The sequence below is a fragment of the Bubalus kerabau genome, chromosome 6, assembly GCF_029407905.1.
Source record: "Bubalus kerabau isolate K-KA32 ecotype Philippines breed swamp buffalo chromosome 6, PCC_UOA_SB_1v2, whole genome shotgun sequence".
NCBI classification, from domain to species: Eukaryota; Metazoa; Chordata; class Mammalia; order Artiodactyla; family Bovidae; genus Bubalus; species Bubalus kerabau.
The window spans coordinates 118,686,372-118,711,053 of NC_073629.1; the positions used below are offsets into that span (position 1 = coordinate 118,686,372).

The 24,682-nt window shown below is 53.5% G+C and overlaps 1 protein-coding gene across 1 annotated transcript in view; it reads left to right on the forward strand.

The window, feature by feature from the left end:
- Positions 1 to 709: 709 nt before the first annotated feature.
- Positions 710 to 24,682, forward strand: part of TWIST2 (twist family bHLH transcription factor 2) — a 52,390-nt gene continuing 28,417 nt past the window's right edge. Inside the window, exon 1 of the mRNA XM_055587042.1 lies at positions 710 to 1,360. Coding sequence (XP_055443017.1) covers positions 843 to 1,325 — 483 coding nt within the window. The 5' untranslated portion in view covers positions 710 to 842 and the 3' untranslated portion in view covers positions 1,326 to 1,360. The remainder of the gene's footprint in view (positions 1,361 to 24,682) is intronic.

Below are 24,682 nucleotides of genomic sequence, written 5' to 3' on the forward strand. Positions count from 1 at the left end.
GCGAAGGGCGTCGGGGGCCGGGGCTCCTCAGCAAGTTGGGGTGAGACACCCCCCTCCCATATAACAGCTGGGCAAAGCGGGCCGCGCGCCTCCAAGGATCCCCGCGGCGCGGCCGTAGGTAGCCGCGTCTCCGAGGGCACCCGAGTGTCAGCCCGCCCGCGGACGGGGCCACTGGTCCCGCACGTCCCCCTCCCCTGGCCGAACGTGCGGGCCACCTCGCCAACTCTCTGTGCGCCCGGGGACAGGAAAGGCTCACACTGGCCCGGGCGTCCCCGGGGGCTCCCCGCCGCGTCCTCACCTCCTGGGAGCGCATCTAGGGTAGGACTTGCCTCCCGCACCCCTCGCGCCGCAGGAGAGACCCCGCAGCCCGGCGGGGCCCGATCTCCAGTTAAGGAGCAGACAAAGCGGGATCGGCTGAGCCCGCGGCGCGGCCGGAGAGCGGTCAGAGCCCGGGGCGGAGGCGCGGGCGGCGCGCGCGAAGGCCGGGCAGTCCCGGGTGCCCGCCGCGGCCGGGGCCGAAGGGGGAGGCAAAACTGAAAGTGCCGCGCCGGGGGGCGGGGGCGGCCGGCGGAGGCCCCAGAACTCGTCCTGCCCCCGGTCGCGGCGACCAATCAGCGCGCCGCCCTCGCTACTGACAACTATTTAGCAACCCAGCCCGGCTAGGGTTTCCAAAAAAGTTAGAATAACTTCCTCTCCCGGAGACCTCGGTTTTGCACAAGCCGGCCTTGAAATCAGAGCCTTTCGAGCAACTCGGGGAGCGTGTGCTCGGCGACCGCGGGCTTGGCCAGCGGCGCGCGCTCTGCGCCCGGCGCCCCCAGCCCCTCGCGCGCCGGGCGGGCGCCATGGAGGAGGGCTCCAGCTCGCCCGTGTCCCCCGTGGACAGCCTGGGCACCAGCGAGGAGGAGCTCGAGCGGCAGCCCAAGCGCTTCGGCCGGAAACGGCGCTACAGCAAGAAGTCGAGCGAAGATGGCAGCCCGACCCCCGGCAAGCGCGGCAAGAAGGGCAGCCCAAGCGCGCAGTCCTTCGAGGAGCTGCAGAGCCAGCGCATCCTGGCCAACGTGCGCGAGCGCCAGCGCACTCAGTCGCTCAACGAGGCCTTCGCCGCGCTGCGCAAGATCATCCCCACGCTGCCCTCGGACAAGCTCAGCAAGATCCAGACGCTCAAGCTGGCCGCCAGGTACATAGACTTCCTCTACCAGGTCCTGCAGAGCGACGAGATGGACAATAAGATGACCAGCTGCAGCTACGTGGCCCATGAGCGCCTCAGCTACGCCTTCTCCGTGTGGCGCATGGAGGGCGCGTGGTCCATGTCCGCCTCCCACTAGCGCCGCGCCTCCCACGTCCGGACCGGCGCGCCAGGGTAGGTGCTGCGCGCGCGGTGGGCGCAGGCCCGCGGGCCGCGGCTGCGAGGATGGGGTGCGCCTTTCGTCCTAGCCAGAGATGGGGGTCGGTCGGGAAGCTGCCAGGTCCCAGGGGCACCCCTGTGGTTTGGGGCAAGCTCCCAGGCAGGGTATCGGTCGGGAACGGGCGGACTGGTGACAGTCGTTATTTTCCATCCTTGGTGCTGTGGGAGTGGTGGGTAAAGGTCTGTGGTTGACCGTCGGGGGAGTGGACATCAGAACTGCCTGGAGCCGGCCGGGGGCAAAGGGCTGAGGACCAGTTGTTCTTTGCGTCCCTCGGAGCGGAGGCCGCCGGCGAAGTTGCCGGGCCTGACGGTGCTTTGCCCGGTTCCCGGGGAGAGGCAGCGCGCTTTCGTCGTGCGGACACCCGGTTCTCCTTGGCTGCTCGTGCAGGTACCCCGGCCCGCGCCTCGGGGACCCGGCCGTCGGCGCCCTGGCTGCCCGGGTAGGCGCAGAGGCGCGGACCGGCGGCGCCTCTGTTGGCCTGGGGAAAGCCGGAGGACCCTGCCCCGCGCGGGCGGCGCCGGGGCCGGTGCAGCACGGGAGCTGAGGACCGTCCGCATCGGAAAGGCGGAGGACAGGGCCGAGGCGGAGGCGCGGAGACCCGAGCGTGGAGGCCGGAGGCAGACATCGCCACGGGGAACCCCGGCTGCCAGCAGGCAGGTGGAGTGGACCTCGGAGCTGGCGGGCTCTGGCCCCAGCTTTGACCCTCGAGAGTCTGGGTGGGGGCCGAGCATTCGGTCCGAAGGGTCCAGGCTGGGAAACAGGTTTGCTAGGGGAAAGGGAGGCGAGGCGGTGCAGCGGGGGCCTGCGCGGGAGCCTGCGCGGGAGCCGGCGAAGGAGTGCAGCCGCGGAGCCCGGTGAGTCCCCGCTTTCTCTAGGGGAGCGCTCGGGGTGTCCCGCGCCGGCCCCCTTTCACCAGACACTTCTGGAGACCCTCAGACCTTCCCTAACCGCGGAGATGCTGTTCTGTCTCTTCCAGAAGGCTCTGTGACCGTGGCTTTCTCTCGGGCGATGGAAGGAAGGGCTCACGATTTTTGGTGGGGAGAGGGCCCAGTTAAAAATCCCTCCCTCCTTGGTCTGTTGGACTTTCCTGCTCATCTTGCAGGGTTTTTCTTCGCGTCTGCACTTCACACAGAAGGAATTTAGATTAATCACGGGCGTGCAGCCGCCCACTCTCCCAAGCATATCCACTTCTTTCCTATGTGCTCTATGATATCTGCACATGTTTTTGCTGTGGGGAGGAAAGGCTCCTCTAGCACAGGTGGATTTTATTTCTTCTTCTTCTTCTTTTTTTTAGTTTTTATTTCTGTGCCACTGAACATTCATTTGTGAAATAGGCCCCTAAGATAATAATTATTTTATAGGCTTTTTTTTTTTTGGAAGAATTTTTAGTAGAGAGTCACTTATGGGGATCTTCTCCGATCTCTGTCGAAAGCAGATGGAAAATGTCTCAATCACATATTTTCCCAGGAAAGAAAGTTTGGATTGGCGAGTACTAAAATGCTACAGTGGGATAATACATTAATTCTGGTTTTTGCTGCCTAAATTATGAGCGTCCATTAGTTAATTCCATTTACCCTTTCCACCATGCATAGTTTATAGCACATGTGAAATAAGAACAAACAGATGAGGAAGGTCATCTTTTTAAAATGTACACATATATAGCCTTGTTTAAGGAAAATGTCAACACAATTATCATTAAGGCTTCCCTCCAGAAAATTATTGAAAGCAAAAGCAAGAGGTATTACTTTAATGCAAGAATTTCTTAGGATCATTTAAAATTCACTTAAAAAGAATTGCATTCCCGAAACTTATCAGACATAGATCACAACTGAACAATATATGCAATGAAAGGTATTATTTGTAATGAATAAACGAAAAGCGTTAAAGAGTTTGCTTGGGGGAAAAAATCTGCAAAATGTAAGAGAGAAACACATTTAGCTGGAGAGCAAATGATCTTTGTGTTACTCACTATTTACTTTTATATACTTGAGTGTAACTGACTAGGTCTGATAAAGCAGTTTCCTTAGTAGACAGATGCCCACAGTGTACAGGACGAGAAGGGAAATGTGCGAATTGCTGACACACGGATGATTCTGGACTTGCCGTGTTTTTACTATCAGGCGTGTTCGACCAACTTTTGCTTTCTTTACGTTTTTAACCCGTTCGTCTGTATGAGTGTAGATACAGGCATAATTGGTTTGATTTCCTGCAAATGTTGCTACATAGGTTATGTTAATGTTAAAACATAGGCGTATGTATTAGTAAAGAATTTCTAGACCTTCCCATCAGTGGTATGCGATTTTAGTGTCTGCTGAGATACATGAGAAAGTCTGTGTTGAGATGAGCAGCAATGCTATTAAAAGCCAAAACTGTCCCTTAGTACAAAGAGACACAGGAAATGTTGAGTTTGGCTGGTGCTAACGTTTATCCTGACCTTCTTCTTTGGCCTGGTATTTAAAAATGCAAATACACAATAAATCAGGTGTCTTTGGACAGTCATCTGCGTTTATCTAAGCAGAAAATCTCTAAAGGAGTTTTCTGTTTTCTCAATAAATGCCAGAGTCCCAGTGCATGGTCAGAGGCACCTGGGTGAGGTGGCTACTTACTGGACATTTTTCCTGTTCCCTGCTTTGTGGATAAAGAAGACATCTCTCTAACTTCAGCACTGTGTGCAGGTTTCCCATAGGTCCCTACTCTCAACATACTAGCTTTGTTTCCCTAAGAACTTTTAGTTACTTTGGAGAACAGAGGGTGACCCTCTAACCATCCAATACGTGTAAGCCTTTTCCTCTCTTCAGAAAACTGACTTCTTGGAGGTACCTGTCAACAGCTACATTCGGAATGCTAGCTGGTCTCGAAAGAAAATGAATTGCCTGTGGAGAATGGAAATGCAGAACCCTAATCGACCTTTTGCTTGGTCACGGGAAGAAGTAGAATGAATGACCCAGCTACTTGAAATATAGGCAACACTTTGTTATAAAACACCCATTGAAAAGATCCGATGTAGGGCTGACCTACCTTTCTGGATATCGTTTCCTTAAATGTCTGTAGTTACTCTTTCCATCTTGCAGGAAGCAGATCTCGCTGCCCATCTGGCCAGAGTGGGGGCTGGAAGCTTGGGACTTTGAGAGTGGCTGTTTGAGGTCATTTGAAATGTAGTACTTTATTGAGGTTTTCTGAGGGCTGTACTCTTTTCAGACAAGTCTTGAGCCTGAAAGAATTGAGTTTTCATGCTCGTTGCTTCTTTATATTTTGGACAGACGGCAGAGATGCCAGATCCCTTTCGCCTGGCAGAAAGATCATAAAGTAAACTCTTTCTGAGCGGAGTACTATAACTCATAACTGCAGTTTAAATCTGGGCTTTAAAAAAACAAATATTTTAATAAGCCAATTTTAAAGGCTGAACTTTTATGACAGTTTTTAAGCTTAGTATTTATATTAATCTATTCTCACTGGTGTCTTTAAAAACCCTGTGAATGTATGCTGGAATGTCTGTTTATGTTTGTGTCTTGTCTTGGGAAAGGATAAATGTGCTGCAAAAAGCAAACCAAAAACAAAGCCTTCTGCGAGAAAGAGTTCATGGATGAGGCAATAAAATTCAAAGAAGAGATGACTAAGTTAGCGTAGCCAAGATACAGAGAGAGCCATAAAGTAGACGTAGAATCTGAGGGAGACGGACATGGATGCACTCAAAAGTAAAGCCAAGATGGAATACTAAAAGCAGAAACTGCTTAAAAGCATATTTTACATGGTCACCTGAGTCTACATATGTGATAAAACTGTGTAGAATGAAATATGCACACACGTGTGCACACACACACACACACACACACACGGGTACATGTAAAACTGGCGAAATCTGTATAAGATCTGGAGAGTGTATCAGTGTGAGTCTCCTAATTGTGATATTGTATATAGTTTTTTGAGATGTTACCACTGGGGGAAAGGAAATGAAGAATGTAAAAGAATCTCTGTGTATTATTTCTTACAACATCATGTGAATCTAATACTGTCTCAAAATAAAAAGTTTGAAAGAAAAGATATTCCAGGGGACTTCCCTGGCAGTCCAGTGGTTAACACTTTGCCTTCCAATGCAGGGGGGTGTAGGTTCCACTCCTGGTCCGGGAGTTAAGATCCCATGTGCTTCATGGTCAAAACACCAAGTGTAACAACAGAAGCAATATTGTAACAAGTTCAATTAAGACTGTAAAAAATGCCCCAATTAAAAGCACTTTAAAACAAAAGAAAAGATATTCCACAAGAATTTTAAAAGTTTCTTTCAAGTGAGCAAATTATATAAGGAAGGATTATACCGATCTCAGAGTAATAAGCCAAAAATATGCTTTAAGCTTTTTTCCTGATGTCATTAGCCTTATTGTACTTTTCAGAATATAAGGGGACTGCTCATATTTTCAACATGTAACTATTTAGAAGTGATTCCTTATCATTCAGAAACAAAGAGTAAAATCCTAGAAATCGGAAGGAGAACTACCAATCCATATATTTATTCCTATGCTAATCAAGAATATATTTTTCAGAGGAATTTTAGGAAATATTCATCAAAACTGACACATTTCCCTGAAAGATACTAAGTCTGAAACTGACGACATTTGCTTGTAAGATAACTGTCTACATTGACTTACATTTCTCTCTCACGCACACAACTGTTCTAAAGGCAATGATTTATCAAAATTATTCATCCAGGAAGTGGAGAGATTGAAATGTTAGTATTTGGAGTCATACACAGTTGAGGGGTGGGGAGAGAGAGAGAGAGAAACAGAGAGACCCGGAGAGACAGACAGACAGAGAAAGAGAAAGACAGACAGGTATCAAATCCTAAACTCAGTCATGTTTATTTTACATTAGGGTTTGTTTGTTGTTAATAGGGACGTATTTTGTGTGTAGGTTCAGTAGTAAGTCTTTGAATGCAATTTAGTTATATTAAGTGAGCTTTAATTTAATGTTTGTTTTGGAGTGAGACACGGTGACATTAACACTATGATTTTCATGCTGATGTCAACTAAGGCACGGTGGGGTTTTTCTCCCATGATTGCTAGCGGTTGTCACGCTAAGAGCAGACGCAAATCAGAAAATTGGAAAAGTCAACATGTAACTTTATTCCGACATAAGAGAAATGTTTCATGGTTAGTTGAAAATAGAGTCATTTTGAATCAAAACAATGTCTTTCGTGCTTTGAATATCTGTATTATTTTATCCACAACTCTCTCGTTCAGAATAATATGATCCTGAGATTATGTGTAAGAAGGGACCTGACTGGGAGAGGTGAGGCATGGTGTCGGTGGAGGCTGTTATTTATTGCTCAGTTTCTTCCCATCATTTTGTTTTCCTGTTACTTGATCAGGGAAAGACTAAGATGACCCAGCTTCTCGTGACGGCTCCTGTGGAATGGTCATTTCACTTTTCCCATCCTAAGAGCGGTGCCTCTAAAACTGGGCACGTCTCTCCTTTCTTTAGATCAGAATTTCCCGTCGGTTGAATGAAGGGCGGGGTTGAATCCAATGAGCTTTAAGTCATCAAATTCGGTTATTCTGAAAAATACTCCTTTCTTTCTAGCTTATATTCAGCCTTGAAAATAGCCACCTGCATCTTTGGGGTGGGAGGAATGGTCACCTGAGTCGTCTGACATTAAATTCCTTTTTCTTGCTGTTTATGATGGAGAGTTTGCATTTGGTTTTCTGGACATGCAGATCTGGCGTGTGACTGGCAGGAAAGATTTGGGCAAAGACCTTAATTCGTATTAACCCTTTGATGGTGACCAAACATCCAACCCCAACCTCGGGGGCTGAGGTTTCTGGCGGGGTCACAGCCAGAGCCTGTCTGGAGAGTCAGGCAGAGCAACTCAGAAGGAAACCTGAGGGTGGGCGTTTTGCCTTGTGCTTGGAGAAGGGAGGCGTGGGCAGCCTTTTTCCGACTCCCCATGGAGAACAGATGCCCCAGCTTTTGTTGTTCCTGTAGTCTTCTGTGGCTGTACAAATAAAAGGTCACAGTGGCCTTTCTGTTACAGTCTCTCTGAGAGTCTCCCTCTCCTTAGAGAGTCAGGAGACGTTTGCCTGCTCCAGAGACAAGTGAGGGCTTCGTAAGGGACAGCTTGTAAAATAAACAAACTCCCTGAAAGAAAACACAGGCCTGTGGTTTACCGTCTCTGACTCGGCTGCTGCGGTGGGTTTCTTTGTGTGTTCCGCGTTGATTTAGCATCCTGGAAGTCAGAACGCAAGCAGGCAGCGTGCTCTTTCAATCAGGAGACCCAGAAATGAACGTTGAGCTGCTATTTCCTTTCATTAATCTCAGTCCCTGAAGTAGATTCGTTTGCAGGGAGTGCAGTGGGATCAGAAGTCAAAAGCCGTCTGCTTTGTTTGACTTGCTGGCCCCGTGGGTGCAGAAGTGCCTGCTCCCTGCTCATGTGCTTTTCCAATCTCGGACACTCAAGTCCATGGAGGAAGAACAAGGCGAGCTTGCTGCAGTGTTAGCAGGATCGATCCTTACTGGGTCACTTCCGGAGGGCCGGGCACATTGAAAGCCCTGTTCTTAATGAGACCACCTTGACCAATACACAGGTGCTTACTGTTTCTTTGGGAAATGCCTGCCTCACTGCAAATTGGAGAGGAAAGGAGGGAGGAAGAGTCTTTATTTTCTGTCTCAGGTTGAGCATCAACACATCTCTGTTCACATGCATCTGTGCGTGCTAAGTTGCTTCAGTCGTGTCTGACTCTTGGCAGCTCAGTGGACTGCCGCGCCAGGCTCTTCTGTCTGTGGGATTCTCCAGGCAGGGATACTGCAGTGGGTTGCCGTGCCCTCCTCCAGGGGATCTTCCCGACTCAGGGATGGAACCACTCTGTTCACATAATTTGGTTCAACTGACAAATAATGTCTTCCCTGAAGATTAATTTTCCTAAATTTAAATCATTCCAAACTGCATACTATACGCGGGGGCCTAAACTGTTCAAAGTCTTCAGGATGCACACAGCCAAGCGGCTGTCCTCTTTCATGGTATCTGTGTGCGCAGGTGGAACCGAGACAGACTTGGTCCTTTGTACATTTTTTCTTTGTCTCGTGAGCATTTCTTCTTCAGCTTCTCCCCCTCCCCGACCCCCACAACCCCACACCCTTTCTTGTGCTTATTCTTTAGCTGAAATCTATCACGATTATTGACTGGAGTCCACATAAGGTTTTGTATCATAGCAGGTGAGACAGGAGGAGCGCGAAGGCCATCATCACGTCCCCACAGTCTCACGCTTGGGCACAGGGAATAAGTGCACACCTCAGGTTCTCCAAGTTGAGCGGTCCTGGGTGTTCTGAAAGTCCAGTGGGCTCAGCCGTAGATCTGCAGCCAGATCCCCCCGCCCCCGCCACACACACCCCTGTGCTTGGCGACTCCTTCTTAGTGATTGTTGCTCACATTTTCTAGGAAAATTGCTTCACTGATACTGGAAGTCCCCCAGTGGAGATCTGTACCCCAGGAAGCATGCTGTGTCCTGTTTTGTTGATTTCTCTCGTGTAAAATGACCTGCTTCAGCCAGCCAGAACTGCATGGAGCACATGGTGATCCCACCAGCGGGAGCGTGCGGGGCTGGGATTCCATGGAGCCCGTATCAGCGCCGCACGGGATCTCCACGTACCTCCCTCTCATGTCAAGAGTCCACACAGTCAGGTATCTAAGGGCGGAATTACGTCAAGGCTGTTTTGCTAGATGTTGAATTATTGCCAGTTCCAGAAGTCTCTTTAAGACAATTTTTTGAGGATAGAGATTCTTTTTTAATTAAACAGTAAGCAAAAAGCAGGGACTATGATATATTTATCCGCTTATTTCAAAGATCACTATTATCTATATCCACTTTTGTTTGATTACATTGAACAATTGTATCTGAGTAATTCAGTGTTTGTACGCATCTCCAGTGATGCTGTAAACATGAGTCAGTCACTTAGAGCTTTATAATACGGCAAAGGTAACTTCTTCAGGAGTGGCAAAATAAAAGAGAAGGTGAAGGTGTGAATAGGAAAAGCGGTGTGTGGAGAATTTCACACGAAAATAGGGCGATCGAGGGAATTGAGGCCCCTTAGGAAGGAAACAGAAGCTGGACCTCCCTCTGCTGGTCCCTGCAGACCCATCGCCCCCCCCACCCCCCAGGCTCCCTCAGGAACCTAGAAAAGAGTGGTTTATCAGAGCCACACCCTCCTGGTCTTCCCAGAAGGTGGCACTTTGTAAAATCCAGTAGGGCCCCCTCAGCCCTGCTGGGATGACACCCCGGGCGGGAGGTTGCGGGGCCTCTAAATGAAGACCTGAACAGTCTTCACCTGCCACGTGCCCCCAGAGCTCAGCATCACCCCAGATGGCATCAGAGGTGTCCCAGAGGTGGCCCCTGACTGCAGGACCCTGCCCCCGTCCCTGGGTGCCTCTGGTGCCCGAGAAAGCAGAGGTCCCTGAGAGCTCTGTGGCCAGGGTGGTCCCTCCGCCTAGGGGTGGGGACCCCAGGTGGCGGTCTCCACAATGCGGATCTCCGCAGTGCTCAGCTGGACTGTACGGGTCTTGGACCTGCTCCTGATCCACCCTCAGGTCACGCGGACGGATGCCTGAGCGTGAGCCCAGTGTGGCTCGGTCTTTGCCAAAGTTAACCGGAGGCAGCGGGAACTCAGCATTTATTTCCTTCTCCTGGGGATCCAGCCCCTCCGTCAAATTTCACTTTCAAGCTCCCCCTCATCTAAAGAAACTTGCCCACCTCCAAGGGTTGCGGGGGAAACAGATGAGCCTGGCTTTGCCGAGAGAAGCCGAGCGACCACACTGTCCGTCTCGTGAAGTGTCCTTCTGCTGGAGTGGCCAGGCTTCTGATGGTGAGAAGTGTTATTTGCATGGACGACGGAGCGCACCCTCCTGGCTTGTCCTCGGCAGCATGTCCATGGGCAGAGTCTATGAAGCACGCTCTTAGACCATCTGCTTGTGTGGTGTATTTTTTGAAAGTGACGGCGAGTGTCATTCAGTGTTAATCACATAATTTCACTTTTTCTAACCAGAAAGAGGCAAAGGGGACGTGAGGACACAGAAGGCAAAGCTGGTGTGTCTCCTTCACGCGCTGAGCTCTCTTCCGCCTGACGCTTCACAGGGTGAAGCAGTAATTCATGAATTCTGAGGGTTTTAAATGTCCGCGACTGTATGTGGTCACCGTGTCTCTCCACAATGTGTTTTGCTCTTCAGTGAAAATACTGTTTCTGGACTAAACCATCTGTAATTCTTTCCCTTAGAAAGAACTCCTCTGACATGGCCTTTTTCTATTTGGGGAGACTATAATTAGAAAGCAAAGGCTTTGCTCTTGTGGGAGCAGGTTAGGTCTCCGAGTGAATCTGTTGGGGGAAGCCTATTGTCTTGTGTCTAAGGGAGGGGGCGTCTGAGTAGGACTTCCTCAGAAGTGGCCATGCAGTGGGCACCGCTTTCCTGCTCTCAGCCCTACAGTTCTGGGCTGAGGCATGTCATAGCCTCGCTGGGACTCAGTCTTGTCTCTAAAAAGGCAGAGTAAGGTGCAGATAGCTCTGTGGTTATCAACATTCCAAGAGGCAGTAGGATCCAGCCGTTTCCTCCTGGGTGTATACACCAAAGAATGGAAAGCAGGTGTTCAGACCGAAGTGTTCACTAATGTTCACAGCAGTACTGCGTGCAGCGGCCAGAGGGGGAGGCGATACAGACGTCCACCAGCTGAGGGGGGTCAGGGTGCTGCGCTCTGTCTGTCGAATGGAGTATTACTCGGCCGAGGGAACGGTGCTCTGACTCAGGCTGTTCATACAACACGGGCAGACCTTGGAAACATTTTATGCTGAGTTAAAGAACTCAGACACAAATGACCGGAAAGTGTGTGACTCCATTTGTATGAAATATCTGGAATAAGCAAAAGCCGATCCGTGGTTGCCGGGGACCAGGGCTGGGTGGGGGCGGACTGGGATGGGACCGCTTCACGGGTGTGGGATTGCTGTTTGGGGTGATGGAAAAGGTCTGGAACTCGATCGTGGTGATGTTTGCACAACTGAGTGAAATTCTATTGGATTGTATACTTTAAAATGGTTGAAATGATAAATTGTATATTATGTGTATTTTAGCACCAAAAAAACCCCTATGAGTCAGACCATGGGCCTCTCTGGTGACCAATAGGCCTCGAGGGTGGAGGTGGGCTAGACTGTCCGCTTTCGTCCACTTTCCCGAGATGTTATCTGCTGGTCCACGTGGTTCAGGCCTTATCAGAGGCTTCTCATCTCGTCAGCTGTGCAGCCTAAAAGTGTTTTCCTTTCGAAATCTCTCTCTTATATCTTCATCAGAAAGGCTCCTCTAACAATTCTGACAGCACACTTGGCAGCCTGTCGATTGTACCTCTAGAAGCCTCTGCTTGGGGGCCGGGCGCTGGGGTTGGGGGGCAGGGGGCAGGGGTGTGAGTGGCCCCAGGGTTCTGCCCTGCTGGCCGGCGGCCCAATGGACCAGAGCAGAAGCATCTTCCACACCCATGCGAGTGCTGGCCCGGAATCCCTGGAGCCCGTTGCATCCAACACTGGGCTCCCCAAAGCCCAGGGCCCACCCACTCATCAGACCATTTCAGTCCAGTTCGCAGGCTCAAAGGGGACGGATTCTGTGGCCGCCTTGATGTGGCGATTCCTGAGAAGGGGGCCTCAGGCCCTGAGCTGCTCTTGTGGGTGAATCCCTCTCTTTCTCCAAAGTCGCCTTTCTCAGGGCCAGGACCCTGGCCCAGTGCAGAGTGGACGTGTGACCAGCCTCCTGGGGGCTGCCCGCAGAGAGAGGGACAAGGGGAGGAGGGGCAGGACATCGTTCAGGGCCAGCTGGGGGGTTGTCTCTCCTTCCCTCGCTGATGTGTGTCCGCTGTCCTCCCTGGAGTGTTGCCCTGGTGTCCACAGGGTACGGCGCCCAGGGGAATGCGGCGAGACCCTGGTTCAATTGCTCTGAACAGAGGCGCTCGGACAGCAGAGCACTGTCCCCGGGCACAGCAGTGCCGGGCTGCCAACGGGCATGGTGCCCTCGTGAATGCGTTCACCCCTCACCTGCTTCCTGGCCACCGCCCCAGGGACCCGCTGAGAGGGCTGGAGGACGCATGCTCACCTGGGGCTTCCTCTGCCGGGGTTCGGGTCCATTTCTAAAGACACCACCGCCTTCGTGGTGTCTCCCAGTCCGCACATTGCCTTGCTTGCAGAAACCCCACAGGTGGGGCTCTGCTCATGGGCAGTGTTTGGAGAATCCAGACGAGAGGGCCCAGGAGAGCTGGAAGCTGAGGGAGCGGACTCTTCCCAGGAGGGGTGCAAGCAGAGATACTGCTGCTGTTCCCCTCTCCCTGGTCCCCTACACCCTCCGCCCCAGAAAAGAAAGCCACCAGGAGGGGAAGAAGGGAGGCAGACAGATTCCCCCGAGCTGCTCCGCGAGGACTCACATGGAGACACAAGGCAGGACCCCGGCTGCCCGCCGGCTCCCTAAGCTAAGTGGTTTGGTTCCCTGACCAGAACCTGGGGGCCCCCCACAAGCCAGACACATCCGGGGACCCCGATGCCTCCCTGCAGTGCGTTTCCTCCCACAGGTGCGAGCACGGAGCCCGGATGCAGAGGGCGTGGGCGTTGATTCCCGAGGGCACTGTGCACACACGCGGTCCAGCACCGTGGTGCCTGGGGCCACTGCTCTGCTGTCCCACCACCTCTGCCCCGGACGACTGAGCTGGGGGCGCGCCGTGTTCCCCTGGGACCACTCTGTGGACAGTGGGCCAACATTCCAGGGAGGGCACTATCCAGGGTTGGGTGGGGCGGGTCTCCATCCTTCCTCCAGCTGGGTTCAGAAATATCAGTTCAGTTCAGTCGCTCGGTCGTGTCTGACTCTTTGTGACCCCATGGACCGCAGCGTGCCAGGACTCCCTGTCCATCACCAACTCCTGGAGTTCACCCAAACCCATGTCCATCTCGTCGGTGATCCCATCGAGTCAGAGATATCAGGTTGGCCAAAGCGTTCATTTGGGTTTTTCCACAAGATGTTGCAGAAAAACCCGAATGAAATTTTTGGCTAGCCCTGTACCATCAGGGGGATGGGCGCTAAGCTGGCACCCTTGGATGCCCACAGCGGGGAGCACCCTCTATCCACCTCGTCCTCCCACTGTGCCCAGAGCTGGTCAGGCATCACCCAACCTCTCCGTGAAAATGTCTGCCACCAAATCGGGCCTCCCGGTGAATCTGCGGGGACACAGTGAGTGTGGTTTGTCCCGTCAAGGTCCGTGGTTCTGTTCGGCAGGAATCCCTGACACGCATGCCCCCCACCCCGGGTGCACCCGCCCGAGTCTGACGGGACACGGAGGGAGCTGAAGGCGCTGCTGATGGAGCCTTCACAGCCTGGCTCCTGCGTTCAGAGCTTCTATCCGGGAAGAGCAAACAAGTTACAGAGAAAAAGTCTAAAAAATTAAACTTCCAAGCACCAAAGGACTAGGATATCCAGAGTTTTGAAAGGAACTGGGAAGTATTTACAATCTGTTTCATAATGAATCAATATTCTTAACAAGACAAAGAACCCTTAAAGATCCATAAGAGAAAAGATAATTACCCAGCAGAAAATAAGGGCAAAATATATGAATTTATAAAAGCGGAAATTCAGTTGGCCAGTACACATAAAAAAGTGTTGAACCTCAACAGTAGCCAAGAGACTCAAAATAAAATAAGAGGACATGACTTTATATTAAAGTGGATTTTCCACTTTTTATACATTTTATTATATATTTTATGCATTATATAATTTATTATTTATTTATTATATAATAATACATATAATATATGATGATAATTCCCATTATTGAGGAAACTGTGAGGAGCCAGGGCCTCTGTCCCTGCCAGGGAGAAGATAAATTGTAAAATCTTTCTAAGAGGTTTTGACAGTAGGTAAAAAAGACTGAAAAATTGGAAAGCGGCTTGCATGGAGCAAATCCACTTTCAGGAGTTATCTTGAGTGAATCACTGCGGCTCTGTCTTGCAATAAAGACACTCTTATCAGCCTTGCTAACACTAGGGAGTATCCTGGGAAGCTGTTGAATAAGTGATTTATCCCTATGCTGGAACACTATACAGTCAGCAAATTTTCTGGCGTCAGCAGATATGTAGGGCTTCCCTGGTGGTTCAGCTGGTAAAGAATCCGCCTGCAATGGAGGAGGCCTGGGTTCAATCCCTGGGTTAGGACGATCCCCTGGAGAAGGAAATGGCCACCCACTCCAGTATCCTGGCCTGGAGAATTCCATGGACTATACAGTCCATGGGGTCGCAAAGAGTTGGGCATAACTGAGCGGCTTTCACTTGGCTTCACCTCTCAGCAGAGATGTAACAACGGGAGGGAAACAGGCATACGACCCGATACGATCGCAGGTTGGAGAGTCCATGTGTGTGCTCGCCTGGGTATCCTTGTCCAGAGAAAGGTTAAGGACAGATGTCTGTGGACTAGAATCAACGGAAGAACCTCGAACTCTCCTCCTTATTTGTATTGCTTTCCTTTATTTTCCAAATTTTCCGCAAATGCCGTGTATCACTTATGTGGATTGAGAAAAGCCACTGGGACTTTTTGAGAGAGAGAGAGTGGAGGGCTCATCCCAAGCGCCCCTTCCTCCAGACTCTTCGCCCTCCCACCCCAGTCCCCCCGGTGAAGCCCTCTGCCCTCCCACAGACCTGCCCTCTCTGGAGCTTCCTCTCCGAGTCACAGCTTCAGTTCCTCTGGAAATAACTCCGAGATAGTTTCTGCATCTTCTGTGATCCCTGCTCCCCATCCTGTCCCTGGTCCTCTGTATTCACACTGCAGTGCCTTTAATGCCGTGATTATCCAATGTCTTCTCCTGGAACCGGCCAACCTGGCCCAGCTGGGCTCCCTAGCAGAACCCTGGACCGGCTTGTGGGGAGCAGGGGGTGGGCATCTTTCCGTTTTCCGCCCTTTATCTCCCGGGCAGATCAGCACAGGCGCTTAGCTCATCCTCTGCCCCCATGGTCGCCCCCGCCCTCGGTTTGGGTTCAGCCTCCTCATTCGGCTTTCTTTTCTGTTCGTCTCTCTGTTCTGGGAGATATCTGCTCTTAATCATGAACCGCTTCAGATTTGTGTTAATAGAAGCAAGTGGAGAAGATACTAATGAACAGGCGGTCCCCCTAATCCAGACTCAGAGGGACCCAGAGAGGACCACTTTACCTTCTGGGGGCGCTTATGTTCACCGATCACTGGGACTCGAGACAGAAATCACTCACCCCTTGCTCCTGGCCTTCGGGGACGAACCTCACACATTCAGGACCCAAGGAGAGGTTGGTGCTGCTGGTGGGTTTCCACCCCCTCCCATCTGGGCAAGTCAGATTCTCTGGAACCTTGGATCCTGGTTGTTTATGGCCTTCTCTAGGGTCTGAATTGTACCTGCAACCTCCCAACCAAGGGTCCCCAGGCTGAGCCCGGCTCTGAGCCTCACGTTTCCTTTCCGATTCTGAACCGTAATCGAATTTTCTCTGAGCCTGTCTTCTTTCACACCCGGGGTTGTGTTGGTGCATACTTCTGGCACATCCTGGAACCACCCTTGTCAGATGGCCCAATCCTTTGCAGGACGATGATTGAAATGTTTGTAAGTTTCCATCACCGCCGGGTGAGGTGGCTCTGAGGTGTCCAGGAGGGGAAGCCCGGGGCAGGCCCTCTCCTGCGGGCCGCCCATCCTCAGCAGCTCGCCCACGAGCACGCGGATGCAGCGGGCCGTGCTGAATTCTCAATCTGAAACTACACATGCCTTTGCTGTAGAGACATAAAGAAACCAAGAGGTTAACGGCCGGGTTAGTCCCCGCCGTGGGCCTCCTGCATGAATCAGAGCCGACTGGGGAACAGGAGTGACTCAGAGCGATGGCTTTTTGTCTTCTGGCTGTGCAAATAAACAGAGCAGGAAGGCTTGAATGGGGCGCCAGGAGCCTGGGGCAGGAGGCAGCACCCAGCTCCTGAGGGTCAGCCTGGGCAAGGGGTTGAGGGACCCAGGACCCAGGCTGGGGCCAGGACTGCATGGGATGTGTCAGGGAGGTCTGGGGGAGGTGGGCGCTGGCCTGGGCTGCTTTGCAGAGATGCAGGGCCCAGGGCCCACCCTGCCTGGGGTCCACCCACCCCTGGGTGCCTCCGGCCTGGCCTGCTCGGGCCCAGATGGAACACTGCTCCATGCCCTGCACCCCACCCTTCAGAACTGCCTTCTGGGCACCTCCCCTTGAGCAGTCCCTTCTCTGGACTCCTGTGCTCTAAGGGATGGGTCCATGGGGGTCAGAGGCCCCCAGGGAGCAGCTGAGTGAGACCAGGCTTGGGCGTGGCTCGGGGGGGTGCCTCCCACCCACAGTCCCGGCTGCATGGGGGTGTGAGGGCCCCCCTCCAGATTGATGTCAGGGGCAGAACCACACAGCTCAGGAGAAGCACAGGGAGCCAGGGAGACCAGCGAGGGCCCGCCACGGCCGTGAGGGCAGCACTCCCCTCCGGGTCCAGCACTTGACGAGCAGCGTTTCTTCTCCTGCTGCAGCCGCCGGTGAGTGGGCACTCTTCCTTTTGGGCTTTGGCAGAGGCCCGCCGGCTGTGGTGTGTGTGGCGCACCCCACGCCCCGTGCTCCCCGCACTGGCCCTGGCACTGGGACCCTCTCCAGCCTGACCCTCAGGAAGGCCTGAGCGCCTTGGGGACCACGGCTTGCTTAGGTGTGCACCCGCCTGGCCCAGCCTGAGGCCTGGCCTGTGGCTTGCACATGGGGCGTGTCTGCATGATGCGAGAATACAGGCGAGGGGGTCGCGGGAGGGCCCTCTGTTTCCTACCAAGTGCACAAAGAAATCACGCTGCGTCTGTGACACAAAAGCGCAGGTTCTGTGCAACGGGATAAAGTGCTGATGATGTGCAGTTCTCTGGCTGCTGGCTGGGGGCCTCGGGCTTGTGGACGACAGAGCGCTGGCCTCGTCCATCCTAGGAGCTGGTGATGGTTTGCAGGGATGGGGGTGGGCTGTGATGTTGGAGGGGACACAGCTCCTGAGCCGCTCTCTGCAGAGGGGGAGGGACAGAGAGCTGCCACAGTGCGTCCTAGCCGGGGTGGGGGGCAGGGGAAGACACACATTCTGATCTGGGGGGCGCCTGGTGATTTTGGGGTGTGAGTGGTGATTTTTGATGATATTCAGAAGACACACATCCGGACCTGGGGGTGGGTAATTGGTGAATTTTGGGTGTGACTGGTGATTTTCGAGAACTGAAATGCTCTACACTGTGTGATATCTCCTCTGACCTCAATACACTGTCTCACACACACACACACACACTCACCAGGCTCTCTGCAGTGGCTTTGAGGGTCAGGGCACAGCAAGGGGAACCCAATCCGGCTCCTGGAGTGGCGCAGCTGCAATAGGAGGGAGGTGAGTCTGGGTAGCCGTGGAGAAGACAGAAGACGCATTTGCTGCAGAGGCTGCAGGGCGCCCTGTGTGCCCAGGTGCACGGGGTGGGCACTGGGCAAGCCACCAGCAAACAGCCTCCAGAGATGGAGGCCAGGGTGGACAGACTGGCCGCCAGGCGTGGGCTCCGGGTCATCCTGCCGCACCTGGAATGTGCCTCGAACCCAGGGCTGAAACGCAGTAGCATCCTCACCAGAAAGAAGCTGATGAGCAGGCTGGGCAGCCTGGGGTGGGATGGCACGCCCCCTCCTCCGAGGTCTCTGGGCATGTCCCCAAGGGCCTGGATGATGTGGGAAGGAGGGCCAGTGGGACCCAGAGGGTGGGGTGTGCCAGGTGGCAGCCAAAAGGAGGAGGAGCCAGAAATGACATACTGCCCTGCAGGACTGAGGCAGGAGACGGGCTCGCTTCCCGCCTGAGTGAGGCTCTTTACGTGGAATGAGAGGATGGCTGAAAGAAGGAACGGAGGTAGCAGAAGCCCTGGGCAGCAGCTGGCACCCCTGGACTACCTCCCTGACAAGCACGCCCCGGCACAGCCTGGCGTGGTCTGCGTCCCTGAGACGCAAGCCCGGGTGCCGGGGCTCCGCTGGCTGCACCAGCGCGGGGCTCCCGGGGGACTCAGGGGCCTGGGCATCATCTGACACATCGTCCTGTTTAGAGTGGGGCTCGGTGGAGCCGAGAGCTGGTGGGCGCCAAGCCCCCAAACTGCCATCTGCCTAGAGCTGACCCCTCACCCCAGCACACGTGGGGCAAAGCTCCAGTCCAGTAGGTTTTGGGGCAGAGATGACGCTGCAGGTCTCAGCCAACGGAGGGGAGGGGGCCGAGTCACACAGCACCTGGGGGCAGGACCAGCCCGGCCTGGGGTCCCCTCCCCTCAATGATGTTACTCCGTTCTGCCATCGCTGGCTGGCCCACGGGAGCCCCTGGCCGGTGCCCCCAGGACAGAAGGTGCTGTCCTCTGGGATGGGCCGTGGCTTGGTCTGCGAGGTGAGCCGTGTTCTGAGCTGGCTGAGTCTCTGGGTCCCAGACCCCCACGCCATCCTCTGTAGCTCACACATGCAGATGTGGCTAGCTGGGCTCAGCGTGGACGGGACACAGGCTCGGCGAGCCCCTGCCTGCCCGGTCCTGCACCCACCAGTCCCCACGACAGTCCAACCTCTGGGCAGGGTTAGGGGGGACGTGGGGATGAAAAAGGATCAGAGGCAGTGGCTCAGCATGGCCACGGTGGGATGCCCCACACCCTGGTCTCTGCCCGCTCTGACGCTGGAGATGGGGGTGCCGTGCGGTCAGGCCGGGGGGCGGGGTGGACCATGCTGACTGTGGGCAGTCAGATGGCGTGGACTGGGGGATGCAGATGCCTGAAGGTTGCGTTGTCTCCTGCAGAGGCCAGGGAGGACTCCATGTAGAAGTGGCTAGGTGGGCACAGCTCACGGAAGAGGGGCATCGTGGGTCGAAGGCACAGGACGGAAGCCAGGCAAGTGTGCGAGGAGCTCTCTGGAGGAAGGGCGTTTGCGAGAAGCGCTGGCACCGGCTGCTGTTGCCGCGGCTTGTTTACCCTGTGGAGACGGAATCTTCTCCTTCCAAAAAGAACAATCTGGGCTCTGGCAGTAAAACTTTCAGGAGACAGGCAAGGCAGGCAAAAATAGGCCGACGGGCCCCCATCCACTGGAAGGACTTCTGTGCAGGACAGGACTCAACAAACAGAGTGAAAAGGGAACTACAGATGGGAGACAACATGTGCCAATCGTGTGTTTGAGAAAATCCGTGCAAGTCCAGGATACGTGAAGGACTTCTGACCTTAACAGCAACGACTGAGATCTGATTTAAAAATGGGCAAAATACCTGAACAGACGTTTCTCCAAAGTTGATACTCAGGGACTCCCCTGGCGGTCCCGTGGTTAAGGCTTCACCTTCCAATGCAGGGCGTGCGGGTTTGATCCCTGATAGGGGAGCCAAGATCTCACATGCCTCAGGGTCAAAAAACAAAAAACAAACAAAAAAAAAATCATAAAACAGAAGTAATGTTGTAACAAACTCAATAAAGACTTTAAAAACTGTCTGCATCAAAAAACATAAAAAAGTAGAACTGAAAAGATGATATACAAATGGCTGACAAGTACAGGAAAAGATACTAACATACTCGTCATGACATAAATGTAAATTAAACCCACAGTAAGATACCGCCTCACCCCTGTTACGGCGCCTGCTTTCGGGAAGCAGGAGAGCAGCAAGCGTTGGCAAGGCCGTGGGGAAGCGTGCCCCGTCAGCGGCACGTACGATGGTGCAGCGGCTGTGGACACAGAGGTTCTTCAGAAGCTTGCAGGATGGCCGTGCGATCCAGCAGCTCCTTTTCTGAGTAAATCTCCCGAAGGACAGTGAAGCGGCGGGGGCCACCTGAGAATTCGCTGAGGGCTAAATGGATGAGCAAAACGGAGTTTATCCCTGGGGTGGAATGTCGCTCGGCCTTGAGAGGGGAGGACCTGCTGACGCGGGCTCCACTGTGGATGGACTTTGAGGATCTTACGCTAAGAGGAATAAGCCAGACACAAAAGACAAATATTGTGCGATTCCGCTCATGTGAGGTCTCGGGCATGGTCGGAGTCCTAGAGACAGACGCTGGGCAGAGGAGGAAATAGGAGAGATGCCGCTTCATGGGTACAAAGCTTCAGTTTTTCAAGATGAGAAAGCTCCAGAGGTTGGTTGCACAACTGTGTGATATTTAAATGTTACTGAACTATACACCTAAAATGGTAAAGATGCTAAGTTTTATGCTGCATTTTTCCCGCATTTATTTAAAACATTGAAGTATAGTTTATTTACAGTATGTTAGTTTCAGGTATACAGCATAGATTCAACTATGCACATACGTGTGTGTGTGTGTGTGTGTGTGTGTGTGTGTAATCTATTGGAAAAGGAAATGGCAACCCACTCCAGTATTCTTGACTGGGAAATCACATGGACAGAGGACCCTGACTGGCTCCAATCCATGCAGTAGCAAAAGAGCTGGACACAAGTTAGTGAGTAAACAACACGCAGTCTGTATTCATATATAAAGCTGAATCACTGTGGTGTATGCCCAAGCTAGCAAGATATTATAGATACACACACATATATCCTTGGAGTATGCATTTGTATATCCTTGGAGTGGAAGCTCCAGTACTTTGGCCACCTGATGCGAAGAGCCAACTCAGTGGGAAAAGACCCTGATGCTGGGAAAGATTGAAGGCAAAAGGAGAAGAGGGAGGCAGAGGATGAGACAGTTGGATGGCATCACCGACTCAATGGACATGAGTTTGAGTGAACTCCGGGAGACAGTGGAGGACAGGGGAGCCTGGCGTGTGCAGTCCATTGGGTCGCAAAGAGTCAGAGATGACTTAGTGAGTGAACAACACCAATATATCCTTCAGAGTTTCTTCCCTTATAAGTTATTGTAAAACGTTGAGTATAATTCTCTGTGCCATACCATAGGTCCTTGTTGGTTACCTGTTTTATACATGGTAATGTGTAATGGTGTGTATTTTTCTTACAATCTAAAGAAAGACTTTCAGCAAGAGGGACAGATCCTGGGTGCTGGGACATGCCTGGGGGCAGGCGGCCTCGCCGAGGCGGCGGGTGCGTTGGGCCCAGCAGGCGCCGGTTCACCTTCCTGCAGGTGCAGGAGTGAGGTCTGGGACGTGCGGCCTGGAGCACACGTTCTTGGGCTAGTCCAGAGGCGCTGGCGTTCGGAGCCCTGTCTCCACATCATGCACACGTTTATTGAGCCCTGGCTGTTTGGAGACTAAAGGTGATCGTGATAGAGTTTCTCCTGTGGAGGACCCCCCACCCAGTTAGGAAGACAGACGTGCGAGCCCCCACTTGTGATGCTGGACGTCAGCGTGGTGTGAGAGTGGTTTGCAAACAAGGGAGCAGTGGGTTTGTCTCCTGGGAAGGCCAGACAGAGGTGTGGCACTCTGTGGACTCGGCCCTTCATTGGGGCAGAAACTGGTTGAGCTCCATCTGTGTGCTGGGCTCCTATTAGAGGCTGGGATTCAGGGCAGAGGAAGGCAGTTTCCGCTTCCATGGACCTTGGTCTGATGGGCAGGGGGCAGCAGGCAGGGCACACACCATGAGACTTCAAGTCGTTGTCGGGGGCTGTGCAGGACGGCAGAGCTGGGGGTGCAGGGAGCAGTGACAGGAGGCTGGCGTCACCCTGGCCGCTCATGAGCAGGCAGGACACACACCAGGAAGTAGACTTCAAGTTGTTGTCAGCGGGGCCTGTGCAGGAAGGCAGAACTGGGGTCCCAGGGAGCGGTGACAGGAGGCTGGTGTCACCCTGGCCGCTCGTGGCTTCTCTGAAGAGGAGGCTTGAGCAGACGGTTGGCCGGAGCAAGGGGGTCCCGCCAAGGTCGAGAGTTAGCAGAGCTGCTCGGGCGTCGCCGGAGGGGCCTGGGTGCAGGGGATGGCAGGCATGGGTGTGAGCATCCAAGGTGTGGGGTGCGTGTGGGGGCGGGGCGGGCTGCAGAGCCGGCTGGAATCCACACCTGCACGTCCCCCCACCTCAGCTATGTGCTACCAAGTCCGCCCTCCCCCAACCCCGCCTCCCGGGAGGACAGAAGCCAAACTCTACCCGGAGTCCCATTTGTCTTTGAAAGACTTGATAAGTGAGCCTGTAAGGAATGTTCTGGAACGTCTCAGTGCCAAAAACAAAATAATGAAATGTGTTTTTTTCACATCTCACTCGGATGCGCCTGGAAGCCTAGGCTTCTCTGGTCTACGGTCCCTGCCCCCAAACCTGCCCTGAAAACGGGGATGCTCTGTCACCCCAAAGCTGGGCTGTGACTCGCTCTAACCTTGCTGATAATCACTGGCCGTTCTCCACCCGGCTGAGACATGATCTCTGTCTTGGAGAACTTAGGAGCCCTTCTGGGAGACAAGGGGGCTGGGCAGGCTGGTGAGGGGTGGCATCATCTTCCCAGAAGGCGAGTTTCCTGTGGCATGGCAGGCCGAGACGGCAACCTGGTGGGGACGGGGACGGTTAGTGCCCTCTGTTGTTCAAGGGAAGCAAGGATATGGGGACACGGCTGTCTCTGCAGGCCCTTGGTGGACTCCTCCTGCGTTACTGAGCCCAGTAGAATGGAAACCTCATTTGCTCAAAGCTCCCGCCTTTCCCCTTGTGGTTATCTTAATTGCAAGCACAGCGTTCCTCTTCAGTCCCATGTTACTGGGGCTTAAAGTGTCCAATTTAGTTATTTAATGTTCGCCTTTTGCAAAAGAATGGAAAAAATGTTAGGATACAGCCCAACGAGACATTGCAATGTCCCTCGCCTCCAAACAGAAGGCTGAACTTTTGCAGTGATTTGTGTCCTGGTTGGACCCCGACCCACTGACTTTCTCCCTGGTGGATGCCAGTCTCCACCAGCTGCCACTGCAGCCCATTTCCCACTGCCTCGAGGTAGTTCACTAAAAAAATCATACATTCCGGCCCTTTGCTCCACTCCTGGAGCACCGGCAGGCGCCGCCTCCCCGGCAAGGTCAGGGTGGGCATCGTTTGGATGCTTGCTGTGGTCAGGTAGAGAGGTATCTGCCCTGGGCTCCCGTGCACCTGAGCCGTCCAAGTGCAGGGGCACGTGCCCCTCTGTCACTGGGACGTGCTCCCTCTCTCTGCCACACTGCCACACCCCTCCCTGCGGAGCGCCTGTCCTCATGTAAGCTCTGCCCGTGACTTGGTGCTGAATGCATGAAAGCGCAGAAATGAGTGAAGGATGGCAGGGTGTCTGCAACCTCACACTATCTCCTGTCTTACAACCAGAGGACTCGGGAAACAACTCAGAACTGTCCTTGGCTTTCCCGCCTCTTCCATGGCTTATTTCAAGTGGGCAGACCCCAGCCGCGGACAGGGGACATCTGGAAGCTGTCACGGTCTCAGGCCACAGTGGAGCCAACTCTGTCTTCCTTCTGGGGTGGGACACGGCTGACACTTGGCCCTTCAAGGAGCCCTGGTGACAGATGAGAGGGAAGGTCCAGTTGCAGGGCTTAGCCGAGGCTCAGAAGGCCACTTCCCAGACTCCTCCAGCGGTGCGACCCCCTGGGACAGACTCCAACAGCCTCCTCCCTGGAGGGGAGAACAAATGGACTCAAAAGATCAAAGAAGAGCAATGAAAAATTTGTGTGATGGCGGCCAAGCCTTCCAACCCAGGGTGCTACCTGGGTGCTCTATTTTCGCATGGCCGGCACTTGTTCCTTGTTAGGAAATTGAAGAATTGCACATCACCTTGAGATGGGGACTGGCTTGCAGTGAGCTGGACGTTTAGGAGTAGAGGGGCGCCAAGAAAATGCTGTGAACTTGAGCTTCCTGACCTGGGTCACGGGAGTGCCGTAAATCAGCCAGACCAATTCCCATGGTGACTCCCTCGGCCCGCTTTCTGGGGGTCATGGGTGTCTGCACATTTCTACCCTGTCCCCAAGCACCAAACAATAAATAAACAGATGCAAACGTCACCTCACAGATCTTTGGCAAAGACTCCTGGAATCGCAAAGCTCCGTCCCAAGCGTGCATTTGCTTCAGAAGATTCTGATGCAACAGAGAAAAGGCAGGAAAAGATAAGGGGACCCATCTCTCGTGGGGCTCCCCTGTCTGGCAAGGCTGGAGGGAGGCGCCAGGATCGCAGGAGGTAGGGGGCTCCCGAGGCCCACAGGCCAGGGCTCAAGTCCAAAATTACTCACTGCCTGTGGCGAGGGGGCCGGCAGAACTTAGCCCCAGCCGCCCGCCCCACCTCAGTGCCTTGGGTGACTGTGAGATGACCGGGGGGTCCCTCCGGAGACACAGCAGCTGCTGAGCAGTGGACATACAGGCAGCTCTGTG